Genomic DNA, 22,443 nt, shown 5'->3' with positions numbered 1-22,443 from the left:
CGGATTTCTCCAAGATAAATACGTTTATAATTTATTAGGTAGATTGCAACTCTGCATAACCCTGAGAGAATAAACAACGTGATGCCGTTATTCAGCAGTGGATTGATCATGGCCGATGAAGATGATCACGATATCAATATTCACATTACATTACTTGATTGCTTGATGGTCATGATGGTACAGGAACATTGTAGGTAGCACGGTATCCGTGAAAGTGGAACCTCTTGAAGTGATGAAGACGACGATGCGCTCTGTCACCGGCAGAATGCGCTGGGGAGCAACTCAATGACAGAGACTTTTCCCAATAAAATGAAAGTTGTTTTACAGCTCAGCTGCGATAATTGCTTCGTGAAAGCTGAAATTATGATGCATATGAACACTTCCATGTAATTTTAATGTGATATGAAGAAGGGTCAGTGTTGAGATTCTTTCATAATTCGTGAAATTTTATTGCAATGAGTCAGATAAAATATAAATGCAATGCGAGTGAGCACGACCCTAATGATACATTAAAAACCTGAATAGGACCTGAGGTGAGTAAATAAAGTATAATAATGAGAATAAAAGGATTGGGTCTCGCTGTGTCGGCCGGGCTGCCCTGAGAGGTCTATTCACAGGCGCTGTCCCACCACTGATCGGCACGGGGACTTTGGCCTGCTCCGTCTCCGGCCTGGGCCGGTTCGTCCCTCCTTAGTACAACAACCTGGTGCGCGGGAGCTCCCCCTCGCTCACCATATTGATACCGAACTTGGTGCGGACGCCCGATCGGCATAGAGCCTCACAGCGCAGGACTCCCGTCCTCAAGCGATCCCGCAACCCACGCCTCCAAGTAGCTGGATTACAGGCGCACGCCACCGCGCCCGGCGAGAGCAGCGGCACCGCTTGGCCTCTTTGAGTGTCGAGTGTCCCCGTGACTCAGGGACGCGACGTGGTTACACGGAGTTGCTCAGAGCTGTCTACATTAGGATGTAGGGATGAGCAGCTCTTTCATCAGCTGTCATTAACGTGGGGAATGTCGCCGCTAATGGGTAGCTCAGCGGCGGGACTATTCAAACGTTGTCCAAATGCTTTTGTCATCAGTTTGCTACCTGACAATGTCCAACGCGTCAAGCGGCCAGCAACCAACGGCACTGTTGATTTTAAGCCACTCGGTAATTGCTGAATGCGGCGTGGAGTCTCACTCCACGTACTAAGAGTTATCACCCAGACACGGGGGGGGGGCGTGGGGGTTGCGTGAGTGAGTCGACTCCAGCTTGCTATGCCCTACTGCCTTTTTGTTGCCTCGTAGAAATCCAACCGCGGCCACCACGGTAATGTGGAATGAGCAACCACCACTGGGTGAAGGTAAACCCGATCTCAAACCCGTGTTCGCCGTGGTGAGGCCTCGGGGAGGAGCCTCGCGTTAGTGGGGCGTGGCTCCCTGTGAGTGGGCGTGATCCCGTGGGCGTGCCTCATTGCAATGGGCGTGGCCTCGCAGCCGTAGGCGTGGCTTCGCGCAAGGGGGCGGTGTCCCCGCGGCCTGCTCGCGCTCCCCGCGGGAGCCGGGCCTCCCTCGCCTGTCGACGTTGCCGAGCGAGGCCGGCCACCCTCCGATGCCGGCTGCGCCGCGACCCCGCGCCGCCGCCAACGCCGCCGAGGCGGCCGCGCTCTCGGCCAACGAGCGCATCCTGCAGGCGTGCCACGATGCGTACACGCATCCCGACAAGGGTAAGGGGAGCCGCGACGAGCAGCGGCCAAACACAAACCCGCACCACCGTCGGGCTCCACTACCGACCGCAACAACAACGGGCGGCCGTTACTGCTGTTAGCTCGTCACTCTCACGTCACTCTCACGCATCTCACGGGGAGGGAGCGAGGGAGAGAGTCCCTCGCGCTGGTCTCACGGCGGCGCTGCCAGCAGAGCCGACCCAAGTGGCTCCCGCCGGCGTCCCCCGCAATGGCGCGGGGTCGAGCGGGTGCCCGGCGGCTGTGCGGCGTAGCTCGCGGGGCCGTCTCTGCTCCACGACCTCCTCCTCCCTCCCTCCCCCCCGGCTGAGAAGGCGGCCCCTGAGGCAGTGATTGGAAATTCCACGTTCCCACGTTCCGCGGGTCGGTACAGCAGTGCCGCTGCCGCTGCTTCTTAACCCGGGGGTGCGAGGCATGGGCGATTTGTTTAGAGGGTAAATCATCTAAACAAATTAAGCACAGGCACGTAAGTTACAACTTGCTTTGTTTCATCAAACCCTATGTATTAATATTTTACATTTTAGTATCTATTGAGAAGCAAAGGGGTGCAAGTCTAGAGCAGTGATGGTTATTAATAACCACTGCTCTAGACTGCTGTGTTCGCCGATTTCCCCTGTACAAGAATACGGAGTAAAACCGTAGTCACGAATTTAATATTAAAGGCGAGCCACGGTAGTGGGACTGCCCATATAGTAAACCATTGTAATGATGACCAAAATAAAAAAAATAGGTTTTACTGGCAATAAAACAGGTGTTAAAACACCAAATAAAACCATTTTGCAAGGCATCAAGTCTGCATTAACCACACAGTACTTGAGGCAAAGCATGCAAACAACATGCACTGGTATAATATAGTACTTGCATTGTCTTTGAAACGGATTGGCCTAGACCAGAGACAGACTTTGTCTCACCAGAGGCAGACTTTGTCTCACCAGAGGCAGACTTTGTCTCACCAGAGACAGGCTTTGTCTCACCAGAGACAGACTTTGTCTCACCAGAGGCAGACTTTGTCTCACCAGAGACAGACTTTGTCTCACCAGAGACAGACTTTGTCTCACCAGAGACAGACTTTGTCCCACCAGAGACAGACTTTGTCTCACCAGAGACAGACTTTGTCTCACCAGAGGCAGACTTTGTTTCACCACAGACAGACTTTGTCTCACCAGAGGCAGACTTTGTCTCACCAGAGACAGACTTTGTCTCACCAGAGAACAACTGGGGGAGGAAGAGCACAAAGCAGGTATCAGAGCACCTACAGCTGCGGTCGAGCAGTTATATTTTGCCTGTATCAAAATAATGAAAAGAAAAATTGGTTTTATTGTCAGAAACGGTCAAAACCTATTCCTATTTTCATCATTTTTGATACTGGGAAAAAGTCCCGTACTGAAGCTATACACCACTGTGCTCCTTGAACAGAGGAAGGAGGAACAGCAAAACGACATGGACTCTGGACTGAAGCCCTCTCATCAAAATCTCGCTGTACGCAAGACGAGAATAAACGTTAAAGATTCAGGGGGCGCGAATCAATCCATTATTTTCTCTCGTCTCCCTTTTTACCTGAATATTTTTTTGCGTCCCATTTCTGCACGCCTCGTTTGTGCACCTTTAGTTTCACAAGCCTAAAGGTTACATTTCATTTGGATATACTGTCCTGTACTTTACATGAATGTCAACGAGATATTTGTACGCATTTCGATGCGTGTGTTTGTGTGGACTCACACTCGATGTTCATCAAGGAAATAGGTCGCATCCTTCAGCATATCATGGTCCACTGCCTTTGCGATTTGATGAGCCGTCAGGTATTGTAGTCACTTTTGTAATAACTGATTAATGTTGTAGGCTTTTGTTTGTATTGTCTGCCCATTAGGTCCTGTATTATTTGGCATGTCTTGTTCTATGAGCCTGGAGGTGTATTAGCATATCGTGAGGCGACGTTGAAACATCTATTGTTCGATGCACGGTTTGATGCTCTTGTTCCGACTGTGTTATTCGATGTACCAATGGATATAAACATTCCTAGAATATTCTTAGGATCATTGTCCCCAGCATTCAGTAACATGAGCTTAAGAGGACGTCCACACGAGATGCAGCTACGAGATCGGTTAATGTGTGTATGTATGTTAAACTTCTTTCGCACCGTACGTAGCCGACCGCGCTAACCGGAGGTGCAGGTTTTTTTGGATGCAACGCAGGATCGTGAGAGGTGGCGGCGGCGGCGGCTTGGGGGAGGAATTCATCCAGCAGTGGAATGATCATGGTTGATGATGACGACCACTTGGTGATCTTATGTGTAATGTCTGCCACTTGATGGGTAGTGGACAATGCCCTTTGTGTTAAACGGAAGAGTGAGTGGGCCCTGCCACGGTCAAGTGGAATTACCACCTCTAGGGCAAGAAGTAGAAATAAGCACTGCACATGGTTACTGTATCAGGAGAGACTTGGTTTAAAATCTATAAATACAATATAATCACGTGACCGCTTAAGGTCTCAGATCTCCCTGGTGAAGAAGTGATTAATAAGACTGCTATCGCCACGTGAACATGTATTTTTACAGTAGAAGTTCTGTGTCTTTATCAGAGGACACTAGTCACGCTAGTGCAGAATAGACAAGGGGGAGGCCTTTGTATGTCTGCGTCATGTACTTTTGCTGTTTTTGTTTGACCGTAGCATATATGGGCAGTGGTGAGGTGGATCGTGCACTTCGGCATGACCCCAGCCAACCATGAAAACTCCAAGGGAAATTGGTATGCGCATGTATTATGGCGCTTTGCTGGATTGGCTGAGCCTGCAATGAGTATCGAGGGTGGTGCTGTCCCCACCACCACTGTGTGTGCTGTGCTGGATTTTAAAAAGCGACTTTGCGAAACAACAGATGCCTCAATACTCTGTCCTTAGGTATGCAGTGTAATCCTCAAATAGAATGTCCTCTTTTCCTTTTTGCTTAAAATTCAAACTTTGCATAGAAGGGGACAAACTCTGAATGGTTAATTAAAGACCTTGGGCTCATTTTAGCAACGCAACACGATACGGTACATACACGTCCCCGTGGGTGTTAAAGTCCATTTGGAAGCCAGAGAGAGAGAGTCCAGGGTGGAAACGCGTGAAAGCGTTCGTGCGTCAGTCGCTGATACAGGTTGCATGGCCCCATAGCTGCTGAAGAGGCTCTTGTGGATTGTGAAAGAGGCATTCCGTTATCGTCAGCTGCTAATGAGTGAAGTGCCTTGGCTCCCATGCGTCTCCCTTTATCATTTATAGTATGTTGTCAGTCCACTGCTGTACGAAGGCCTGCCCTTGCTGTGGCAGTCATTGGGGTTATTTGACCATACTTCACCATGCTGGTTAGTTCAGCTTGGTGAAGATGGGAGGGTTCTGGATTGGTTAAGATGTCACTTGCCACTGATGGTAGCTGTGGCTGGGAACTCAGGTCTCCGGGGTCATAATGCACTGCACTTATCACTGCACCACCCCTCCACCACACTTATTCCTTTGATCTTTACGAAAATATGACAGCAGAATAATTCGATTTTTTTTTTGTTTTACCACGTAAGGCCCACTGAGCTATATAATTCTTTTACAGAAGCGTCCTGGCCACAAGGTGTTTTTTTTCATATGGAAATGTATAGCAGCCAAATACTCTTTAACGCACCTTTCTAAAAATACAACATGGGTTCATTACTTGAGTCCTCTTAGATCATTGTCGCTGGTTTGTCGTTGCGGGGTCATGGTTTTGTCGACATCACACTTGGCATGCAGTCACGTGGAAAGACAGCTGCTGCCTCTGCTTCTTCCAATAAACATACGCAACTGTTTTTCAGCTGTTCAATTAGCACAATGTCTCAGTTTTAACCAATATAGATACAGTTTCCAATAATTGTCCACTTAAGGAATTCTTACACGTTTTTGTGGAACCGCTGCCATGTGATAATGACACTTCATTTGATATTCTGTCTTGCCTCAACATGTAATCTGCTGTGCAGGCGATTGAGTCGTTTTCTCTGTGGTTAAATTATCCTTTCAAATTTTTTTTTATGCTTTAAAAAAAGTTCAGGACTGGAGTTGGCCGTATGATCTGCTAAACTCAATTTAAACATTGCAGTATGCTTGTCATGAGAACATGAAACTGTCTGGACGCTGGTTTAATCCATGGTGGTTGACTTTAATTATAAATATTCTTTATTTACCCAGGAAAACCTTGCTGAGTCTCAAGACATCTTAGAAAGGTCCTGCGTTGGGACGTTTGACCAATTTCATTAGGATTGTTTGCGTGTGAGCGGAATCCAGAGAAAACTCGCCACACATAACACAGCATCATTCTCAAAAACTCACACAGACAGGTTCAGGAACCTATGAACTATTCTGCCAACTGGCCAACCTCCCAGCCCAACGAGTTTCACAAGTGTACGTGACCCACCAACCCTGTCGCCTCCAAAGTGCTGGTTTAAAGGCGTGCACCAGCATGGCCACACTTTATCTGACGGTCTCAGCACTGGGAGCTCACAGCACCGATGTGAGAATTATGAATCGTCTGTGCCACATGGTCCTCTTTGCCACTCGCTGTTCCCGAGCGACTGATGACCACTCCGTCTCCAGGTCTCATCGTCATCGCGGCGGAGCTGGGACTCAGCCTCCTGCCACCTCGGAAGAAAATCACCGTCATGATCCTGGGCAACCACTCGGCTGGGAAGAGCTCCTTCATTAACTGGTAAGACCACATTGTGCGTGTTGCAGTCTGGAGTGGCGTGGTGTCATGATGCTCAATGGTGACGATGCTCAACGTGTGTGTGTTTAGTGGTTCGCACACTGGGCTATAAACCCAGGCGACCCAAGTTTGATTCCCGCTCACGGCCGACACCTGTGGCGATAATCTGAACTGGTCCTGGGCCTCTCCTAGGTCGACTCAGCCTCAAACGAGTACCTGGTGCAGTGTGTAAACATCCCCACTGGGGAGACAAAGGCGGTCAAGCGTGGTGCTGGCCATTCACCCCCTTGTGTGCCGTGCCGGCCTTCGTAGGTGCTCCCTAACAGCACTTGCCCCAACAGTCTGTTAAGGCTATGCGGGGAATATTTGTCTTTGTCTTAGGTATGTAGAGGAGCACGTGCTGAGAACGGGCGTCGCCATCGAGACACAGGGATTCACATTCGTCACGAGTGGACGCAAGCGGGAGTCGCTCACTGTGAGTCTCGAAGTCCTCCTAAAAGTGACCTGCACGCTCAACAAACGCCATCTGCAGTGTGGACAAAGCAGCTCATGAGCCACAAGGGATGTTCTGCCCCAACAGTCTGTTGTAGGCCACACAGGGGATGTTTGTGTTTTTGATGAAATTCATTAAAAAAATATATATTTCGTGACTTGCTTATCTTTTTCTCTATGTTGCATACCTATCGTATTTTTGTATTGTTTATTCTTGTAACTTGCTGATCCGCCCCTACTGGACATCCGTGAAAAAGAGATTCATAGCTCATCAGATTCCTCCCCCCCCAGTCTAAACAAACATTACGATTCTGTGCTGTGTCTGCTGTAGGGAAATGCGACGCTGCACTTGTACCCGCACTTCAAGGCACTGCAGGAGATCAAAGGTGGGCTGCGTCGCCACTGTGGGCGCGATGACACCTCGGGGCCCGGTTCATTGGGTCGGTCGACCACTTGTGTGGCGATTTCCATCGAGCATCTCCCTCGCGGTCGTTGTTTATTTTGTGAAAGAATTTTGCGATGAAAATGTCACCACGAGTGGCCTCGAGCATCACGAGGCTTTGTCTGGACGATGCTTTGGACAGCCTGGTTTTGATGGTTAACGTATTTTCAGGATTAGCAGGATGCATCGGTTTTTTTTAAAGGAAAAAGTTTGGAGGGAAAGGGAGGTCTGGGCCGCCTTGCGCAATATGCTGCCGCCGCAACCCTCGCCAAGACAAGCGGATTGAGAAACAAACGAACGAACAATGTCTTTAAAAACAGCAACGCTACGCCTCTCTAAATAAAACTAACGCTAACCGCTTGCACGTTCCTAGATTCGGCGAAGAACAGGAAACCCACCCTGCCACTAGCAGACATCTTGAAACAGGAAAGGGTTCATAGTCCTATTGGTGTGTGGGTGACAATATTTGTTATTGACATCGGGCCCAGTCAGCAGCTTTATTACTTCAACCATCACCGTATTCTCTCGATTATAAAACACATTTTGTTTCCTCGCGTCCGCGCTATATTTAATACATTTATTTTTTACACCCTCGTTTTCTACTCCTGGAAAGTTTTTCTTAATGACCCCAAAGTTTTGGGTGTCTTACTTTATGGAGCAGCTTATAACCTGGGGAATATGGTAAATATGTCAATGTAAGCATGCTATCTGGCTTGGTCTGGGGGAACTGCCCGGTTTGGACATTAGTGGGCATTAAAACCCACCTATTGAGGATTTAGCTGAATATGTAAATGCCGTTATTATTGTTATTCGGATAACTCGACTCTTCGTAACACCTAGTGATGTCTCGGGTGTAGGGCGCGGGTTGCCGAGTGATGGGCTTGTGGTTTCTCGTGTGCTTCGCACACACAGGCGTGACCGAATACCTGGGTACCGAGATCTCCACTTCCAAGCAGAAGAAGTTCAGCCTTGTGACGTTCATCGACACACCGGGCCTGGTGGACGGGGACATGAAGTATCCCTTTGACGTTGACAGCACCATCCATTGGCTCGGTACTGAGCCGTGTTTACTGATATAACCAATGAACTGCACTGTTATTTCTGCAGCTGTGCACTGCACTGATTTTCTAGTACCGGCGTATTGCACGGTTGGCTAGGTACGCAGCGAAATAATTTCAACATACATACATACATGGTAGCTGCATATTGCACAGCGTTATTGCATTGTGTGTACCCATGTATTGCATTGCTTCATTTATATTTGTATCTACTACACCTATTGGTGTACATAGGTGCTGGATTATGTTATTGGTGTATTCTGTAGTCGTCGCATTCTTATTTGTTTCCAAACCACCTGGTTTGGCCAGGACATTGCCGGTTTTCTATAGCGAAAAACTTTGAATAGAAACACATCTCACATTACAATTGAACTTATATCGGAACATCTTCTCGAGAGTTATTCTGATTCCGTTGCTAGCTAAATAGCCGGACGGACTGATGGACAGAGCTACAACTCAACCTTAGTTGGAAAGCATGAAAAACGAGAGGTGACCAGAACAGAAGTGATGCTTATGGGAACGGACAGGAACAGGATGCATGATTTTAGAGGCTCGTGGGACAGGACCGGGTGGGATTTGAGCCCATGGGAACGGTGGATATAAAAAATGAGAAGAAAATGTTTCTACGCTGACGTGCATGCCCACCCCCACAGTATGTGTGCGGTACTGCACACATGCCTTTTGGCGATCAATTCATGACACGGTTCAATGAAATGTCACAATTCGGTGTCGTGATTTAATTCAAGAATTGATCGCTCTTGGTGAAATGTTATACGTCTCTGTGTTTTTGTCTATTTCATGCGCTACGCTATCACGTTCACGCGCTGCATTGCAACGTTCAGCTCATCTCGTGCGCTTATTTTTTTTTTCTTCGAGAGGAACATCGCACGAACTAAATGACTCCCCCACGGTCGTCATTAAGGCACTCGCACTGTGGGACATGTTAACATTTTGAGCGCATTGTAACTAATTTCTTCCGTCATGATAATGGCAATTATAATAAACACTGGCTTCTTCATCGTCATTTGCCATGATCAGGGGTGGGCAGCTGTGGCTCCGGAGCCGCATACGGCTCTTTAAGAACTGCTTCGTGAAGTTATTTATTAAGGACCACCGTCCTGTATTCACGTGCATCTCAGCTCTTGAAATATTGAGTATTTGACCGAATTTGAAAAAAATAGCTCTTGTTACTTTGGTTGCCGACCCCTGGCCGCGACCTATCCACGGATGAATGAAGGCCTCCCCACGTCACCGTCTCTTAACGGTCACGCGATGCCCGCGGATCCATCTTGCTTCAGCACGCGAGCTGGCCTCATCACTCGGCCTCCTCAATGGTGATCCTCCGAGTTGTGATCCCTTATTTCACTCTAATTCCATCACGAGCCTCAACCATCAAACACCGTCCTGCCCAAGCCCACTTGATCAACACGGCGTTAGAGTGTTTGATCCCTGTATTCCTTTTTATCTCGGTCTTATTCCCAGCACGCATCTCTAAATACTTTCGTGCAAACTCTTTTGCCTTAGTTTCATTATCTTTGTGTCTATGTTTCTGATGAATGTGTCATATTGTCCATGGCACAGCTCCCCAATGAAGGCAGCTGCAGTGTTGAATGCAAGATGAATATAAGCAAAGCAAACGTCGTGTTCTGGAATGTTGTCCCAAATAACTTGTGAAGCCACATGAATCTCAAACACAGCAGAACATGTATATGAGTTGGGTGGTTATTGAAGGCGGATAGGCATCACAACGGTACCATATGGAGCCAAGCGAGCAGAGTAGAATGGTGTTTGAAAAAAAAAATCATAAAAACTCAGTTTGACCATCGTGCGTTGCGAAGAATGTTTTCAATGATTAAAATTGTCTCTCAGGTGGCTTCAAATACTGTTTCACTGCTCTGTAGATTGTTTATTTCGAGTGTACCGGCTGATGGACTGACCGATTGGTTGAATGTCGTTATTCTCCAGGTGAGCTGGCAGACCTAATATTCGTGTTTTTCGACCCGATGGGCCAGGCGCTCTGCAAGAGAACGCTCAACATCGTGGAGCGACTCAACGAGCACCAGGGCGACAAACTGCGCTTCTTCCTGAGCAAGGCAGACGAGGCGGGCACCGAGATCGACCGCCAGGTGTGGCCCCACACAGCTGGCACCGTGCACGCTCTGGTCGTGTCCACGGTTATCCCAGTCGGTCCCCAAGCGTTCCCCCTTTGCACACTGTGAAGGGCAGTGGCACCACGGTGCCGAGATGTTAACTACCTCACTTGGAATACAGGAGGTCATGGGTTCGATCCCAACCATGACGATGCCTGTATATTTGGAGTTTGCATGTTCTCCCAGTGGTCGCCTGGATTTTTCTCAAGGTCCTCCAGTTTTTCCGTCCACATTTAGAAACAACATGCGTTTAAGAGTATTTGGCAGCTATAAATGTCCACGTGATACACCTCTTCATTGAGCTATCATTTGTGGTCAGGTCGCTTCTGAAATAAATAGTTTAATTACTTCTGCAAGTTTGACCACCAGTACTTCCTCATCTGAAAAAATATTTTTTCAAGGACTCTATGAATGTTTTGACAAACTGTACAACTTCCAATAGTCCGAGTTGATGTGTGGGGACTACATCGCAGTTCTTGTAATCCGTGGTGCACCGCAGAGGTTTGACCAAATAATCCGTGACGACGCGGTGTGCTGCCGACTATGGGAGGAAAGATTCGCGCGATTCCATTAATCTGCTAACAATTTTGGATTACAGGAGAATGGCAGCACATGGCTAGCCGCTAAATTAATCCGCATTAAATAAACGTATTCCGAGGTTATGAGTTTTTCTAAGACCCCATATTGCATATCTCTGCCATATGGGTCTATCGTGATAAAGGGATATTTATATTTTTTTCGACGTGACAAGTCTAAAAAAAAATGCTAAAATATCTTTCTACGAAACACTTCACATCAGCACAGCTAGACTTTCCAGATGCTATTCCAAAAAAATTAAACTGTTAGATAAAAATCTTACCCATAGGTTTCCTTGCAGCTCTGCCTCTGCAGCTCTGCGTTAGCCCTACCCACTCGTACGAAGCGCGGTTTGCAGTCTGCAAAGTGTTTTCAATCCGCCGCAGTGCGCCGCGCATTATGGGAGCAGTTGCGGACGGTCAAAAAATGTGCGAATTTTTTAGTTTTCCGGATTGTACTGCAGATGGCAGAGTGAATCTCTTCTGTATATGGATGTAGCAGGGAAGGATCCGCATCAGTGGATATTTCTCTATGTGAGAAGTGTTAATGGCTCTATTGTGTACCCTGGTCAGAATTCATGCCTTGGCATAGCTCTCCTTTTTTATCTTCTTCTGAACTGTGGCAGGAGGGTCAGGTGGGAGCTAAGTATTGTGGCAGTTTTCTGACGACCTCCGTGGTGTCCACATTCACTCTCATACCTGTACGGATGTAACCCTCGGAGCTGGCTAAGGCTGAGTGAGGTACGCAGCTGCCGTGTGAAGTTTCCAGTCTTTTAACAAAACGCGTTCGTGTTGTCTCTCTGCAGCGTGTCATGATGCAGATTGTGCAAGAGCTGTGCAAGCGGCCAGGCCTGAACAAGTGTGGCTTCGACATGCCCACCATCTACATCCCCAACCCCAACCGGGTGAGCCCCGCTATCCCGCGCACATACCATCCAACCCCCCTTCAGTGACATCGAGTGTCATTCGGGGGAGTCCCCAAAAACCCGGGAGGTCAAGTGGAGGTGACATTGCCTGGTGGTAGCACGTTCGCCGCTTTGTGGCCGTTCGATTGACGGTTAGATTCTGGCAGGCCGCCCTGGTTAATACTGCGGGTGTACGGATCCGTATAAATACGCGCCATCTACTGCACATTGGACCTTTAAGAGCCAGGGACGTTATTTGCCGGTGTCATGGTACAGATTTTTCAAATTTCTAAATATTACTCATATTACTCTAGCAACATTGCCCCTACTGTGCAGTTTATGTGAAAGACAGCACCTTCATGACAGCCTTGTTCTATGAGAATGGAATGATTACCAAATTAATGATATACTATTCCTGCCTGAACACAATCTCAATTTCATGCTTTCTTGCTCGTATTTGTCTGTGCTTTATGATTTTCACTGTATGGTTCAATAACGTTCCTGGTTACAGTGTTTCTAGACTCAGCAGTTGGTATTGAAAGGCCATGGGTGAGTGAGTGGTATCGTTATATGCTATTTGTATGCATCTATGTGTGAGTACTCATGTATGTGTTTGTTTGGCCCTGCTTGACTCCAAGACAGATTCAAATACCTACTTGTGAGGCCAGAGTAGCACGGTTCGGTTCCGGCTGAGTATGGCAGTCAGTGGAAAACCAGCCATCCCGTGAGAGCTCGCGAATGTGCCAGTGTTAACTGCTACAACTGTTTTAGGCTGTTCGTCCTTGTAGAAGAGCTGCTTAGCTCATTGGGCATCACCGGCTGAAATAATGAAGTCTCGAGTCGGATCTTTGTTCACCGTCGGCGGCGCGCGGTGAAGGCGAGCCGCTGTGTCAATCAGATGGAGGACGTGTGCCGCACGATTGAGAAGACCATCGACCAGATGGTGCAGACGACGCTGAACACGCTGGAGAGGGACTGCGACGTCATCGCGCTTCACGTCACGCAGAAGCTCGCGGACGACAGGTCCGCTTCGTGGGCGCGTGGCGGTTGGGTTGGGGGGTGGGGGGATATGCAAACCATTTGTTTTTTGCGCCTCTTGCGCGTGCGCGTTTGTGCGTGCGTCACACGGTCCGCGCGTGTGCGCGTGCAGCGAGGCGCGGCAGCATAACCGAACGGCGTGGGTCCGCGGGCTGCTGTACGGGCTGCTGGCGCTGGTGCTGCCACTGTCGCTGCTGGCCGACTTGCTTCACAATTCGCTCGAGTACGGCACCATCGAGGCGGCGCTGGGGCCCAACCTCACCGAGCTGCTCTACGTGATCTCGGTAAGGGCACCAGGCCAGCACCACACCTTCGCTGGTGGTGATGATTTCCCACCACCAATGAAGAGCAACTATTATGGATTGAGTTCTTAAGTGATTGAGCTAAAGATTTGCTTTGTCTGAGAGTTGATAAATTGCAGATTCACCCACCCACCAAATTTACATTTATGTTTGGGAGAGTGCGAAGTTATACGGTCCATGTTTTGGTGTTTGTAGCTACAGTTGCTTTCAGGAGAGGCTTTTACCTTCCACCGGTATTGTGTCAGCATCACGCCGATAGCTGCTGTGTGTCAACACTCTTGGCACAGTGCTAGTGTTACATTCGCATTGGCAACACATTGGTACCGTGTCAATATTGTATTGGTGTATGTCTATGTATGTCTGTATATGTTTGTGTGTGTGACTCCCCCTAGGTAAACTTAGCTCTCAATAAGTATTTGTAGCAGAGTGTAAACATCAACACTGGGACGACGACAGAAGCCGGGCACGGTGCTGGCCACACCTTCTTGTGCTCCGTGCCAAGCTCAAAAGGTGCTCACGAGCGGCACTTTCCACCAAGAGTCTCTAGTGCTACATGACGGATGTGTGTGTATGTGTGCGTGTGTATGTGTGCGCGTGGAGGTCCCGGCGACCCAAGTTCGATTCCCGCTCATGGCCAAGACCAGTGACAATTATTTGAACCGGTCCTGGGCCTCCCCTAGGTCGACTCAGCCTCAAATGAGTACTTGGTGCAATGTGTAAATCTTGCCGCAAGGGAGACAAAAGGCAGCCGGGCATCGTGCTGGCCACCCACCCGCTCATGTGTCACAGTGGTGGCTTTCATAGGTGCTGCTCGCTAACATTACTTGCTTCAACAGTCTCTGAAGGCTATACAGAGGATCTTTGTCTCTGTTTTTTGAGGTGCCGTTTAACCTGCTGTGGAACGTGGTCCCCGAGGAGAGCCACTCCACGGCCTTCCTCGTCGTGCTGGGGCTCACAGCCATCCTCTTCTATCTGGCCAAGATGCCCAGGTGTGTACGGTGTGCGGGAGCGCACGGGAGTATGCGGGACAGTGCGAGACGCAGGAAATGGCTGCGACACGCGGGACGATGCTGCGTGGGGAACCTCAGGCACACATGGGAGATATCTAATGACACATGGGGCACGGGGGTCTGTGGGCAAACAGGGACACAAGCCACATCCGCAACACGCAGGACACAATGGTGGTGATACGTGGTAGGGCATTCGCCACTTGTTGTAGACGTTCGCATTTCTATCAAACTATAAACTAACTATAAACTAAACTAAAAACTATTAAACTATTTTTTATTTTTACCAGGTAAGGCCCACTGAGCTATATAGCTCTTTTTCAGAAGTGATCTGGCCACAAATAATAGCTCAAAGAAATGGCTTATCATCATTTGGACATTTATCGCAGCCATTTACGCTAAACGCATGTTGATTCTAAATGTGGAGGGGAAAACCAGAAGATCCGGAGAAAGATCCACACGATCACTGGAAGAACATGCATACTTCAAATATAGAGGCATCTGGGTCGAACCCACAGCCTTCTATGTACCTCTCGCCACCATGGTTATAATCTGGCAGGCTGCCCTGGTTGTAACTGCGGGTGTTGCAACTGTAAAGTATACACGGTCTGCCTCGCAGTGGAAGTTTAAGGTCCCATTACATCATTTGAAATGACTAGTTCCATTGTATGTCAGCGTCGTGGTCCAAATTTGCCAAATTCTTAAAATTATCTGTAAATTACTTAATTGGGATTACACGTGGCAATATCGCTCCATGCAGTGAAACCACTGCAGCATGTGTGTCTGTGAAACATTGGAGTGCTTTCCTTTGTGATGGCAATTTTAATGCCAACACTAAACTAGCTATTTTACCATTATAATTCTTACAGGAAGCACAGGACACGTGGGGATACCTGGGACACGTGGGGTTGCCTGGGACACGTGGGGTACCTGGGACACGTGGGATACCTGGGATACCTGAGATACCTGGGACACGTGGGGTACCTGGGACACGTGGGATACCTGGGACACGTGGGATACCTGGGACACGTGGGGTACCTGGGATACCTGAGATACCTGGGACACGTGGGGTACCTGGGATACCTGAGATACCTGGGACACGTGGGATACCTGGGACACGTGGGATACCTGGGACACGTGGGACACGTGGGATACCTGGGACACGTGGGGTACCTGGGATACCTGGGGTACCTGGGACACGTGGGACACGTGGGATACCTGGGACACGTGGGACACGTGGGATACCTGGGACCCATAGAACACGTGGTACCTGGGACACGTGGGGTACCTGGGACACGTGGGACACCTGGGACACGTGGGATACCTGGGACACGTGGGATACCTGGGACACGGGGGATACCTGGGACACGTGGGGTACCTGGGATACCTGGGACACGTGGGACACGTGGGATACCTGGGACACTTGGGGTACCTGGGACACGTGGGATACCTGGGACCCATAGAACACGTGGGTATCGAGGAGATGTGAATTTGTGCATCACAGGATGCCCAGAACGTGTGGTTGTCAGGAAATGTCAAAGCATGGGACAAATGCAACACAAGAAATACCTGGGAGATCGGATGCGCATGATACACAGGATGTACAGTAGTTTTTTTTTATATTTGGAACATGGGCTTGACACATGTACATACACTGGCATTGATGTTAATCGTGGTTATGGTGGTGTGGTGTTGATGATGTTGAAAGTTATGATGGTCATGATAATGGTTATGGTACTGGTGATGTCATTGATGTGATGATGACAATAATGGCAATGACCGCTATTGTGGAGTTGATAGTGATGTAAATGGTGGTGGTTCAAGTGGGTTATGGTGTTGTTGATGGCGGTGGTTTTTTTGGTGGTGGTGGAGGTGGTGATGGCACTGGGTGGTGGTGCAGCATGAATGACAGTAATGATGATGACGATTACAATTGCGGCTGTAGTGACGACACCATCGTTGCGTTTCTGGTGCAGGACGAGGTCTGTCCTCACCAAGAAAGGGAAGCGCCAGCTGCTGGAGATCCACGAGTACGTGCGGGAGGTGGTGAAGCCAAGGAAGGTGTGTGCGCTAACCCCGCTGCCGTCTGCGCTGCTCAGACCCATCACTCATAGAGCCGGGACGTCCAATTGCTCGATTATTAGTTCTCTTACTCGCTGGACAGGAGGGTGCCACAGTGGCGAGATGTAGAGGCCGACCGAAACTGAATTTCTGGTTTCGGCCGAAACCGAAGCCGAAACCGAAAGTTTAACTTCACTTTCGGTTTCGGCCGAAACCGAAGCCGAAACCGAAAGTTTAACTTCACTTTCGACCGAGACCGGAACAGAAAGGTATATAACCGAAGTTACCGAACACAAGATTTATGAAATATGTCATAATGCAATGCTACTTTAATTAAAAATAAATCTAGAACTAATCATTCAGAGCCTGCAGTAAAAGTCGCTAAATATCAAATCTTTAGGTGTTACTTACTTAGTAATTATATCCAAACAAACGAATGTTGTAGTTAAGAAACAATAGTTTTTCCGCATTCAGCCAGACAGGCTGCCGTCTGTTGACCGGTCGTATAGCAGACCATGGTTGCTGCTGTAACCTCGCTCCCAAGCTGCTGCTGATGTGTGTGTGTTTGTGTGTGTGCAGCCTATCGCATAGGATTGCCTAGCGCCGACTGACCGGCCGATAGGCAGAGTGATAGACGTAGCACTAGCGCTATATTCTAAAAATAGATCTTCAATTGACGAATGACGACCGAAAGTCAATAACAGTTTCGGCCGAAACCGAAACCAGACCAAAAGTTAAAAATTTACTTTCGGCCGAAACCGAAAGTATACCGAAAGTTTGCCGAAAGAGACCATATGCCAACTTTCGACGCCGAAACCGAAACCGAATTTCGGTCGGCCTCTAGCGAGATGTTAACTACCTCGCCTAGTACTGTTGAACGCATATCCCGTGGTGGTTGTCACGCAAATTACGCTACTGAGTCACGTGACCCCGACCAGGTGACAACACGATGTACGCTGGGATATCACCCCGTGACAGTCTGTTTATCCTGCACGTGGAGGGGAATTGTCAAACCTTATGTTATCTAAATCTTGATTTATGTAGCGCCTTTTCGACAGCGCTTAACAGCAATTAAAATAATTGTACATGAGATGATAACGGTTTAAGATGAAGAATGGGGTTATTACAAGTGGTGGTGTCATGTTAGCGATGGTAGAACAGGCGGGGGGAGTGTTAAGGAGGGGTTGGGGTAGTCCTGGTCGTAGCTGAGGGGTAACGGAAAGCTGGGGGAAGGAAAATTATTGTGGCATCGCATTGGGAAGACAAAGGAGTTCAGCCAGGGGCGGGAGCCAGATTGGGGTAGATGGCTGCCATGTGACAATCTACCTATAACACAATAGATTACACTCACTCTGCATATGTATTGCATTTACATACGTAGGTTCAGCCATATAATTTTCATGTCAATTAAGGGCAGTCTTTTGTAGTCACGTTGAGATCTTTCTTATGTCATGGGGTGGGGAGGAATCCAATACACCCCACAACGTGCCCTGAAGCTGAAAGCCCAAATGAGATAATGAACAAATAAATTCCACTGACGACGTCCCTCTTGTAGGGGATCTGAGAGTGGCTGCTTGCCTTGGTAACTGCTCCAGGCTCACAGGTGCTCGCGAGGAAAGCAGGGGAACCATCGGCGGGTGCTCGCATTGCAGTCCAACGGCAGGTCCCTGCATGTCCTGGCAGGAGTCTTGCCGAACCATGAGTTTGGCTGAATAGAAAACGCCTTTGGAATGTGTGGTTGTGGGGGTTGTGAACCGCGACATTAGGGAGGCGCTTGGCCAATGAAAATCGCGTCTCTTTTCTTTACGAGGCCGCTTTTTCCCTCTAGGACAGTGCTTTTCACAAACAGCAAAACTTGGCATCCACTCTGCACATTCGCGAACCTCACCTCAAACCCAAACAATGTTGGGCTGTTGGGTGGACGTATAGATCGGTCAGCGTCCACGCCACGACTCGGCCGCTTTGTGAGCAATCCTTGGTGTGCAATCTCACTGTAGCCACGCTGGATTTTTAAAACCTGGGAATGACCGACTTGAGGTTTGCTGCAAAGTGGATGTTAATGATCCCTTGTAAACATTCACGACAATAGACTGTTGAGTGCTGGCAGCACGGCTCAAGCACCAGCTTTAAATGTACGTGAAACTTCTGTATGTAATCAGTATGGAGTTTGTATGTTCTCCCTGTGGTCGTGTAGATTTTTTTATCTGGGTCCTCCGGTTTTTCCCTCCACATTTAGAAACATGCATTGAGATTTTTTTGATGATTTTGCTGCTATGAATGTCTAAATCATAAGCCACTTTGTTGAGCTATCGTTTGTGGCCAGGTCGCGTCTGAAAAATAAGTGAATATCTGGGCTTTGTCTGGTAGGAAGGGGATGGTTTAGTTGTATTTGTTTGGGTGATTTGTTTACCTTTCTTGTACTTGCACTACTATCTTGTTTTTGTATTGTTTGTTGTAACAAACAATCTAAATTATCTGCCTTCAACCTGCACGAACCAGCGTATTGTTTGTTGTAACGTTCCTACCCCGTGCCCCTATTGGACATCTGTGAAAATAGTTTTATAGCTTATCGGATTTCTCCAGTATAAAGAAATATTTTTACTCTGATGTGCAGTCACATCACGGAAATTCAATATCAATGGGCCATCCCCCGGCTAAAATGTCATGGAGCTGGGTGAACTAAGAACTTCAACACCTTGGACATTAGCACCGCAGCATCGTGCAGCCTGCTCAGCAAAAGAGCCTTTTAATACTTCTATTTTATTACCAAAAATTCACCAACACGGCATGTTACATTTATGTTTTCCTGTCCCAAGTTGAATGGCCCCATGGTGTTCTTTGAGTGCTCCTGCCTCTGAACACCATGCAAGCCAGCAGTATTTTTTGACTCAGGATGTTGAAACCCATCCAGAGTTTGTTGCTTAGGCAATACGGCCGGACAATATCGGTCCGGAAGGCTCATAGACTGATGGATTTAATTTATACAGTGAAACCTTGGATTGCGAGTAACTTGGTCTGCGAGTGTTTAGCAAGACGAGCAAATTTTTTAAATAAATAATAATTTGATAAACGAACGAGGTCTTGCAATACGAGTAGTATGTATACGCTTTGTCTGCCGAGCCTCACGTGATCACAGCTGATATACGAGTGCTTTGGATTACAAACACGTTTCCGGAACTAATTATGCTCGCAATCCAAGGTTTTACTGTATTGGCATTTCTGGTGGTGAAATAGACCCCTCTGTCCATCCGTTTTTCTGTCATCTTCATCGCTGATAAGCCACCAGGATGGCGCATTGTAATTTGGGTACAATGTAGCAGAATAATCAGGATTGTAGGTGTCTCCCCCTCCCCCCCCCCCGGGGTGAGGTGGGAGGGTTAGGGTCGTCCTGACCGCAGCGAATTGACAGCTGCTGTGGAGAGAGCTCACAGTTGGGGGGACTGTGCGGAGAGGGGACCCCCTGGGATGTTGCTGCGCCGCTCTCCATTGGGCGTCCGTGGCCACGCTTAACGTTCTAGCCAGCGACCCCTGATGTGCGAAACACTTGCCTACGTTCTGTTTGTTAATTCTCATAGTGCTCATCGGCAAATCGCCCGGAATGTGGCCAACCTCGTCAGGTCTCGGAAGATAAGCTGGATTAAGCCAAAATAGTTATTGGGATGGGCTGACACCGTGTGTGGTCGGCGTTATAAGCTGCAGGGCTTGATTGTGGGCAACAGAGGGCAGTGCAGCATAATCCATTGCACTGCGTTTACTTCCACGTGTCAGCTGTCTGCCTTGAACCCGCACGAACCAGCGTGACGAAGCAGTGTAAAGTAACCCTCAGCATGGGAAGGCACCTCATCCAGCAGTGGATTTACAAAAGGGGTTGCGACATGTACACGGGAGTATTTGTTTTTGCTTGTACAGCACTACCAATGCGTTGAGGCCGATTGGCTTTAGTGTGGTCACATGGTAGTATTTATTTGCACAAATGTGACGATTGAAACCAATCAGAAGGCTTGCTGATTGTGCCTTTTTATTAGGCGACTCTTTTCTCCATTCTCCACCGGAGTTGGCTGCTGTGGCTTCCCAAAGTTCGCATCCCACCGTTGTCTCCCGCAGCATGGCTTGCAAGGCCCAGTCCTCTTCACTTTCATTCATTAAGGACACTTAAAATACCCTCTTAGTATTCCATTAACAAATGTTACTGTTGTTAATTGGGAAGTCGTCATTGCACAAGAATTTAATTTCAGTCAGGGGTGAGATGTTAACTCCCCCGCCTTGTATACAGGAGGTCATGGGTTCGATCCGGATCCTGACGCCTGCTGTATATTTAGAAGGGGGTCTTATTTTTCTCCGTGCTTGCATCTTTAGATGCAAATGTTGTGGCATTATGGCTATCCCAATACAGTTCCAGCTGGCGTCGTGTGGTACACGACCTGCTTTGTTTCGTTTCGGTCTCCCATAGGTTGACTCAGCTCAAATTAGTATTGCCTGGTGCGTAGTGAAGAGCACGAAGAAATTCGGTCGTGTGACATTAATTAAATATAATCACCACTATACGTATTAATGTGGCTCTGACGTCGTGAAGGGAGTCTGCTGTGTTGTGATGGCTGAAGGTTGCGTTGGTCTCGGCTGTGCGATTCTCTAACCCGCGCATGTTGTGTTGCAGAGAGAGCTGTACAGGGAGTACTTGAAGCAGAGTGTTGGAGAGCAAGACATGGACTGAAGCCTCACCACTTGCACCATTCTGACACTTAGTACTTCCTTTTAGCCAGAAAGTCCTGAATGCTGTTCCGAGAATTATTTTCGCATGCTACATCCATCTCGCCTCGTTTCATCCTACACCAGTTCGTAAGCTTAAATTGATATATATTTCAATAAGTTAGTATTATGGATCGGCCTAGTGGTTAGTGGTAGTGCCTTAAGCCGGTAATCCCTACTCCATTTCAGCCGAGCAGCTCTCCGAGAAATACGACTTGAGAAATGTAACGTTGCGGAAGGATACCCGCTCAGCGCGTCTCTGTTATATTTGAGCCCCTTGTTAGTAAGTGCTTGACTACCCTCACCTACTACCGCCCCTGTGTATCACTGTGTGTGTGCTTTCAGTTGAATCTCATTTGTATTGTCAAAAGCCCTAGTACATGACACTGGATTCTTTAAAAAAAATCGAAACCACGCTAAATCTTTGTTGTCGCTGTCGTCACCGCCGAGTCGCCACAAGTGGGCGATGAAACAGCACTCGCTCGCTCATCCACCACGTGTCCCCGATACATTCCGCCCGCGGTCACGTGCGCGAGGGGCCGCCACGTGGGGACGCGCCGATGACGTCATCTCGCACGTGGGGTAGGTGGGGTTATCGCACGTGCGCCCGTGACGTCATAGTTTTGAGTCGCGGACGTCACGAGGCTGCCGCATTGTCGCCGAGCCGTTTTGATTCGTTCACGCGAACACAATAGAAAGGCGCTTGCGCCGCGATGTTGTGGTTGCGGTTTGGCGAAAGGGGGGCTGCGCTCGCCGCGTGCGGCAAAGCCGCCCCCCGTCAGGCGTCTCTTAAGGCGCGGGACGGAGAAAAGGTCCCGCGGATAATTTTTCAATTAGCTCCAAGCGAGCTTTTGGCGCGCCCATGTTGGGTGAGGGGCGGGCGCCCTCGAGTCGGCTGGGGGTTGCGTGACGTCACTAAGATGCGCAGCAGCCCTCCCCCCCCCCGCACGGCAGCCCCCCCCCCCGCACAGCAGCCCCCCCCCACGGCAGCCCCCCCCAACGGCAGCCCCCCCCCCAACGGCAGCCCCCCCACGGCAGCCCCCCCACGGCCACCCCTCGCACGTCCACGGAGCGGCACCTCAACTCCTTTAGCAACATGGCCACCGCGGGCGTCGGTGGTCGCGCTCTGGCGACGTCACGCCCGTTTAGAACTCGCAGGCTGGATGGGCGCAGGCAGCGGCGTGTGATTGGTCGCGGCGTGGATGGGGGGGGGATCACGTGGTGCGGGAGGGCGGGGTCACGT

At 48.9% G+C, this 22,443-nt stretch overlaps 1 protein-coding gene across 1 annotated transcript; it reads left to right on the top strand.

Moving 5' to 3' along the window:
• Nucleotides 1–1,476: 1,476 nt before the first annotated feature.
• Nucleotides 1,477–21,621, top strand: LOC116952028 (uncharacterized). Its single transcript, XM_032971004.2, has 12 exons — nt 1,477–1,707; nt 6,316–6,427; nt 6,806–6,899; nt 7,248–7,302; nt 8,271–8,411; nt 10,382–10,542; nt 11,948–12,046; nt 12,924–13,069; nt 13,197–13,368; nt 14,266–14,375; nt 16,370–16,454; nt 21,109–21,621. The coding sequence occupies exons 1-12, from the start codon at nt 1,593–1,595 to the stop codon at nt 21,163–21,165; spliced, it is 1,347 nt and encodes a 448-aa protein (XP_032826895.1). The 5' UTR covers nt 1,477–1,592; the 3' UTR covers nt 21,166–21,621.
• The last annotated feature ends 822 nt before the right edge of the window (nt 21,622–22,443 follow it).

The sequence above is a fragment of the Petromyzon marinus genome, chromosome 45 (assembly GCF_048934315.1).
Source record: "Petromyzon marinus isolate PM22_M1 ecotype Great Lakes invasive population chromosome 45, UKy_Petmar_22M1.pri1.0, whole genome shotgun sequence".
Taxonomy (NCBI): Eukaryota; Metazoa; Chordata; class Hyperoartia; order Petromyzontiformes; family Petromyzontidae; genus Petromyzon; species Petromyzon marinus.
The sequence above is the reverse complement of the archived record's forward strand: the minus strand, read 5'-3'. Positions and strand labels throughout refer to the sequence as shown.

What these genes read in the sequence shown, in the direction of transcription:
- LOC116952028 (XM_032971004.2), top strand. Translation starts at nt 1,593, where the DNA reads ATGCCGGCTGCGCCGCGACCCCGCGCCGCCGCCAACGCCGCCGAGGCG. An exon ending in ACATCCCCAACCCCAACCGG is followed by an intron (nt 12,047 to 12,923) that starts GTGAGCCCCGCT and finishes CGCGCGGTGAAG; the next exon opens with GCGAGCCGCTGTGTCAATCA. An exon ending in AGGTGGTGAAGCCAAGGAAG is followed by an intron (nt 16,455 to 21,108) that starts GTGTGTGCGCTA and finishes GTTGTGTTGCAG; the next exon opens with AGAGAGCTGTACAGGGAGTA.